This window comes from Phalangium opilio, unplaced genomic scaffold (assembly GCF_054372755.1).
Source record: "Phalangium opilio isolate 3A_F unplaced genomic scaffold, DU_Popi_V2 ptg000089l_1, whole genome shotgun sequence".
Lineage (NCBI taxonomy): Eukaryota > Metazoa > Arthropoda > Arachnida > Opiliones > Phalangiidae > Phalangium > Phalangium opilio.
In genome coordinates, this window is record NW_028324194.1 from 5,769,735 (window position 1) to 5,777,148 (window position 7,414).

The following is a 7,414-nucleotide window of genomic DNA, read 5'->3' on the forward strand; positions in this document are numbered from 1 at the left end:
AAGGGAGGGTGAAGTAGAAAATCAAGTGATTTTTTATCGATTCTTGTATTAATTATAAGACCAGTCTGCATAGTGAAACATTCAGGAAATACTTCCGAATGATTTTAAAATTCAAATTCGGTTCAGATTTTAAGGATAATTTTGAAGAAGGTCCTCCGGCCAATCGCGTAACGCCCTGCCTTTTTATTAACAAAATTCTCGTGGCACGTTCCGTGTTGAATGAAATTTATCACGAGATTTGATAAAATTCGCGCGCAACGTGATAATCGTGGCGCGAGACATGGAGCGTGCCACGAGAATTTTGTTAACAGAAAGGCAGGGCGTTACGCGATTGGCCGGAGGACCTTCTTTAAAATTATCCTTAAAATCTGAACCTAATTTGAATTTTAAAATCATTCGGAAGTATTTCCAGAATGTTTCACTATGCAGACTGGTCTTATAATTAGTAGAAGAATCGATAAAAAATCACTTGATTTTCTACTTCACCCTCCCTTTAAGAAGAAAATCTTCTTATGATAAAAGTCAAATCAAATTTACTTTAAAACCAATTTAATGAAAAAAACCGAAAAGTACAAATTCTAAGAAATGCAATTGAATAATGCGTAACTATAAAGTTTTAACGATAAAAAAGTATTACTTAAATTTATTTTACACATATACTGTTTCAATCATTACACGGGATGTTGGGTGTGTCTCGATACAGTCGAATTACCATCAACAAATTTTGTTTTAAAAAGCACATTAGCATTATTGAACATTCCATCTTTAAGCGATACAATAATGAACTGAGAACTTTTAAAGTGTTGCCTCAACATTTGTCCGATATTTTGCGTATGAGAAATATCCAGAGCGGCGTCTACTTCATCCAAGATATATATTGGAGCTGGCTTGAACAACAGCATAGCAAGAACTAAAGAAAGAGCTACCAAGGATCGTTGCCCTCCACTCAATTCGTTAAGGGACTCCTTCCATTTGTTATTAAAAGCAACTTTGATCTCTAAACCATCGAGAACGGACTTTCCCTGAAGTGGCTCGAGTTTAGCTTGGGCATTATTGAGAAGCGTCTCGAATATAGAACCAAAATCTTTATTAACTTTTTCGAAGGCGGTTTGTAAGGCGCTTCTCTTCTTGTGATCCAAATCTTGTATAATATCCAGGAGTTTCTTTTTATCATTGGCCACAGTTTTCTTTTTCTTGATCAAGTCTTGGTACTCGGTTTCGGACTTGTTCATCATATTCTGCGCTCGAGTGTTAATGTTTTTCGAAAGTTTATCCTTCGACTCTTGCAGTTTCTGGATCCTTTTACCAGTTTCTTTTGGGTCAGTTTCACTAAAATCATAATCGTTATTTGGTTTACCAAAAAATTGCTGTTCATGTTCGATCCAATCGTGTTGGGCTAAAAATTGATCAACTTTTTTCTCGGCTTCGTTGCCTTCCTTTTGAGCTTTAGTTAGTTCGTGTTGAAACTGCTTAATTTTAACTGACAGCTGCGATAGCTGGTCTTCGTTATCAGTCTTCTGATTTTGAAGCATTAGAATCTCTTCGGAATGACATTGAATTTCTTTTCGCTTTTCGGCCATTTTTTCCGATACTTCTCCAACTTCACCTTTGGCAATTTGTAACTGTTCATTTTTGGATGCAATTTCGTCTTTGTACGTTAGCGATGCTTTCTCTATTTCTTCTAACGTAAGTTTATCATTATCAACGGCCTTCTTCAATTCCTCAACTTCAAGTTTTAAACTGGCAACTTCATTTTGTTTCTCTTGATATTCTTTTTTCGATTTCTCCGATTCCTTTTTCCATTTTGATAAATTCTCTTCGGCAGCTTTCAAATCTCTTTCTCTGAATGCTTTAGAATCTTTTATCTTCACTTCAAGTTCCTTTACTTTGTTTTGCATTCGAGTTCGAACTCTTTGAGCTTCAGCGTGCGATTCTTCGAGTGTCTGAACTTCGTCCTCCAACTGCTTCAACTCCTCCAATAGTTGATGATGGGTACTCATTTCGATACGTGTCTTAATCAAATTAGCTTCATTTTCTTTCGCATCGAAAGCCGTCTTGGCTTGTTGGTACTGGTTCTTCTTAGTATTAATTTGGTTCAAGTCACGGTTTATTTTCTCCGCCTCCTGCCTCTTAACATTCATCTTGGCTTCAAGTTCTTTAAGAGTTGTCATTTGACGCAAAATGCTGTTAGTGTTTTTACGTGAGCCTCCACTCAACGTACCACTGGGATCGAATACGTCACCGTCTAGAGTAACGGTTCTACGTCTAATCCTGTTATGAAACGCGAGGCTTTTCCCTTGATCCATTGTACGACAAACTAAGGTGCTTCCAAAGGTATATTTCATGGCAGGATCGTAAATGGCGTCATATTCAACAAGGGACAATGCCGTCCAGACGTTACCTTTCCCAACTAAATTCTCGGCAATTGATAATGTTTGTTGGTCGATACAAGTAGAGTTGACTTTGTTTAAAGGTATCATGGTGGTACGTTGCCTCAAGTTTCCCTTTTCCAATATATTTTTGCCCGTTATTTCATCATCTACAACGACGAAATTTAACTTTCCACCAGCAGTAACCTCTAAGGCAGTACACGTCTCAGGGTTGTTAACTTTGATCAACTTCGAGATGAAACCGTGAACCTTACGTCTGTCAAAATTAGGGAACGGATCACGGTACTGGAAACAAAGATTTGGGAATCTGGATTCGATGGAATCGATGTCAATCTCCAACTGCCTTATTTCGTTACGTAGCTTATGACTCTGAGTGGTCATTTGATCAACCATTTCATCGTTATATCCAACCGAGTCCAGGGTTCTCTTTAAATTCTCCAATTCTTTCGTTAGAGATTTCAATTTCTGTTGATCTTGTTTGTAAGTATTTTCAGTTCCACGACATATATGCTCCTTTTCTTTGATCTCCTTTTGCTTTTGTTTCAGTTCAATATCGTGGGTTTGGAACTCGGCTTCGCATCGGGCGATTTCGGAGTTAGCGTGCATTAACTGATCTGCCAAAGTGGCTGCAGCCCCATCTTCATTCGTGGACAATCCGGTGCTTAAAGCTTCAACGTGTTTCTGCGCGGCTTCAAAATTGTCTTCGTCGCTTTTACCCTTGGCTAAGATACCTTCGCAGCGTTTGAGAAGATTCTCAAGCTCCTTGCTTTTGTTTTGAAACGCGGTTTGATCATTTGCGAGATATTTCTCCGTTTCTTTCTTCTTCTTGGTTTCGGTTTTTAAATTCTCTTCGATGTTTTTAATTTCAGATGAAATTTTCGTCTCGACTATTTGTCTCTCTTTCAACATGTCCTCGAGTCCAGCGAGTATGTCTTTGGATTCCTTGTCCTTTACTAACTCAGCTTTCTTAATCTGTTGACCAATTTCGGATATCGCTTCGTTAAGTTTCTCAGTTTCTTCGTGACATTTTGCAATATTGTTTCGAAATTCGCATACGTCACTGTCAGATTTCTCTTTGATTTCCTTATACCTATTTAAGTATAAATTAACAACTTAATTAATAATAAATAATAAGCATTAGTTGATTTTGGCGAATGTGAGTGTTAAAAATGAATCATTTGACATTGAGATTAGTTACTATGAGATATTAAAGGGTTCGGACACAATTTTTGATATTGAAAATCCCTGACTTTTGCAGGTTATCCCTGACCATTTTAAGTATGTGTTTCCCAGAGCCCACTTCATAATTACACCTACAGCCCATATCTAGCATTGCTCGATATATCAAAACGAAATCCCCGACTTTTTCCCCATTTTTTCAAATCCCTGACTTATCACGGTATTCCAGGTTACGCAGGAACCCTGTATTAGGCTTATCATTTTACAGGACGGAAGCTGGTCGCCAGTTAACAATTTGTAACAGTGGAAGGACCATTTCCAGTGATTAAAACGAATTCATGTGGTTTAAGACATTTTGCTTATTTCAAGTCTCTACTCTGTTTAAAGGTAATATAACATTATACCATAAAAGAATGGCCTTTTTCTAAATATAAAAGGAATTAAATATTAATAAAAACAAATAAATGATCTCTTATTACAATATAATAATTAGCATTTAATTAATATTAAAAATAATCAAGGACTACTGCGCCATCCGCCATTGGTTTAGTGGCTTCTGCTAAATCGAATCTCTTACCCCAATGGGATTGGTTGAATTCTCACAGGCTTGGAGAGGTTCGATTTAGCAGACGCCACTAAACCAAAGGTGGATGGCGCAGTAGTCCTTGATTTTTTTTTTAAGACTAATTAAATGCTAATTATCATATTGTAATAAGAGATCATTTCGTTTAATATTGAATTCCTTTTATATTTAGAAAAAGGCCGTTCTTTTAAGGTATAATGTTATTAACTACACTTTTCCCTTAAGGTCGCCCAGGTCTCGCGAAAAAGCCCGCGTCAGACCCTCTTGGGAGATATGAAGGATTTTAATTTTGGGTTTATCTATTCTAAGCAAAACTGCTGCCACAAAAACTTATCGGATAGAAGATGGAAATTAGACCCCTTTGAGCATAAAAAGTAATAAGCAAACCAAACCAAACTAACCGAAGTCTAACCAAACCCGGACCCAACATAACTCCCTGCCTACTTTATCAGGGTTCATACAACTTTTGGAAAATAAATTTCCCTGAGATTTACAGGTTTTTCTCCATATACTTCCCTGAGTTTTCCAGTTTTTTTCTCCATATACTTCCCTGAATTTTCCAGGTTTTTTCCCCTATATGGGGGGGGGGGGCTAATTAGGACTATTACATAATCAAAGGACATCCCCGTATCTCTAGAAGAACCAGAGTTATGAGACTCCAAAGCATAGTGTAATGTTAATCCTATGGAGGGAATGTTTTTCCTCAATTACTCGGCCACATGTTTGACGCGAATTTCCCTGAATTTTACTAAAAGTTCCAAATTTCCCTGAGTTTTCCCTGAGGTTTTCGTCAACTATTTATTTCCCTGATTTTTCCCTGTTTTCCAAGTTTGTATGAATCCTGTTTATCAATCAAGGCCTGTGCATAGTATTATTTTCAATTCTCAAACGTGTCATTTTAGTTCCCCACAGTTTCCCGCCACAGGCGCCCTTTCTCAGATGACTTCCCGCTTTCTATTCTGCAATGACAGACCGCGGGAATTCTCAACAAACGACGTCACGTTAATTTCTATTCTGCAATGTTAAAGCGCCCGGAATCCAAATTTTTTGGGAAATAAACAGCGCCATCTAGGGTGAAAGATAAGTAGATGACCCCGCCAGGCGCGGGCCTTGATAGATAAAGAAGGAAGTGCCTAGCCTACTAACAATGACCAGGGTGGGAAATAATTATTTTTTTAAAACTGGACATTGGGCCAGCGACCCTCCTGGCCTGGAATAAATAAACGGGTCCATGAGCATTGACCACGGCGCGTCGAAGAAGTGGATAATTAAAATAGCCGAGATAATGTTTGGACTCTGGTTACCCTTGAATTTTATTAATGGCCAAGTGGACCACTGACACCCCTCCGAATTAATTTTTAAACTGGTCCAGGCAATTTTTAAACTGGTCCTGGCAATTTTTAAACTGGTCCTGGCAATTTTTAAACTGGTCCAGGCAATTTTTAAACTGGTCCAGGCAATTTTTAAACTGGTCCAGACAATTTTTAAACTGGTCCAGGCAATTTTTAAACTGGTCCTGGCAATTTTTAAACTGGTCCAAGCAATTTTTAAACTGGTCATTTGCCCTCTGCCAACGCCTTATTTCCCACGCTAACACATTACGAATGCTTCCCACGCTGACTAACACATTATGAGTGCTATGAAAAGGTGGTTGGGGGGGGGGGGTGTTGGTTGCCCTCTTGACCTCAAATGACCACTTTTCTTTCCAAGTTATACCTAGTAAACTGCCACGCTATGTAAAATTTGGTCAACGCCTCTAATTCCCGGGTGATTTTCTGATACTCCAAATAGGACTGACGTTCTTCTTTCAGCCTCGATATTGTCGGAATAATGCTTTCTTTCAACGTAACATCAATATCATTGAGTTTAGCATCTTTCTTCGTAATCAGCTTTTGAGTACTTTGTCTCTTCGCTTCGTACATTCGTGTCCCCGCCGCTTCTTCGATCATTAGCAGTATTTCTTGCGGTTTCATGTTCAATACTTTCGTTACTCGACCTTGCATGATCAAGAAGTGCGGATTGTTAACGTTTAATTGTACAGAGCCAAAAAGATCCTGAACTCTGGTGTTAGTAGCGTTAGTTCCGTTAATAAGGTACTTATTTCGTCCACCCATAACAATTTGACGGGTAACTGTGATGATTTCGTGTGTTTCATACCCCACTGGACTTTGGGTTTTATCAGCATTGTCAAATGTGATGGAAACACTCGCTTTTTGAATTCCAGCTTGGCCACTTTTGTATATTAAGTCCTGAAGATTTTTGGCCCGGACTTGGTCAAGATTCGTGATACCAAGAAGGAAACAAATAGCGTCCAAAATATTGGACTTTCCACTACCATTGAGTCCAGTGATAGCGTTAAAGGTTCGGTCAAAATCATTTATTTCTGTTCGTTGCCCGTACGACTTAAAGCCATCGATTACCATGGATTTGATGTACATCTTGACATACGATTAGTTCAATAATATTAAATAAAAATACTACTAAATAATGTTTCGAAATTGGATCTACGAAAACCTTTTTGGCGGCAAAAACCGTTTTAAAGTTTTAAACTCTAGCAGACGACAAAACTGAAGCTTGAAAGAGAGAGGATTGGAGTAGAAACCAGGCTGGGAAATAGCACACGTCCTCTGGTCCAAAACCAGTTTATTAATTGCTTGGACTAGTTTTTTAATTCAAGAAGTGGGGGTTACTGGTCCTCGGGACCAGTTTATTAATTGCAAATCTATTGGAGAGCAAAGGCTGGGACCAGTCCGGAGACCAGATAATTATTTCAGACACTAGGGGGTCACTGGTCCAAAGGACTAGTTTAAAAAATATCCTTATTTCCCAGCCTGGTAGAAACCCTCATACCTCCACCTCGCACCTCCAGGGATTCATTCTTCCTCCTTCCTCTGTAGCAGCGTGGGAAATAAGGCGGTGGCACAGGGCAAATGACCAGTTTAAAAATTGCCTGGACCAGTTTAAAAATTAAATCGGAGGGGGGTCAGTGGTCCACAGGACCACTAAGAAAATTCAAGGGTTTCCAGAGTCCAGACATTAGCTAATATATTTTAATTATCCACTTCTTCAATTTAGCAGACGACGCGCCCTGGTCAGTGGTCATGGACCAGTTTATTTATTCCAGGACAGAGGGGTCGCTGGCCCAATGTCCAGTTTAAAAAAAATCCTTATTTCCCACCCTGCTCTGTAGGGACTAGGGAATTGGAATAAGGAGGAACAACAAGTCCAAGGACAAGTTTATAATTTTGTACACTAGGGGGTC

At 38.8% G+C, this 7,414-nt stretch overlaps 1 protein-coding gene and 1 long non-coding RNA gene across 2 annotated transcripts in view; both read right to left on the bottom strand.

The window, feature by feature from the left end:
- Positions 1–7,414, bottom strand: part of LOC149647162 (uncharacterized) — a 319,264-nt gene that overhangs the window by 289,966 nt on the left and 21,884 nt on the right. The window lies entirely within an intron of this gene.
- SMC2 (structural maintenance of chromosomes 2) lies at positions 533–6,688 on the bottom strand. Its single transcript, XM_089850039.1, has 2 exons — positions 5,869–6,688; positions 533–3,480 (listed from the first exon to the last, which is right to left on the bottom strand). Exons 1-2 carry the CDS (start codon positions 6,588–6,590, stop codon positions 672–674), a joined length of 3,531 nt encoding a protein of 1,176 aa, XP_089706165.1. The 5' UTR covers positions 6,591–6,688; the 3' UTR covers positions 533–671.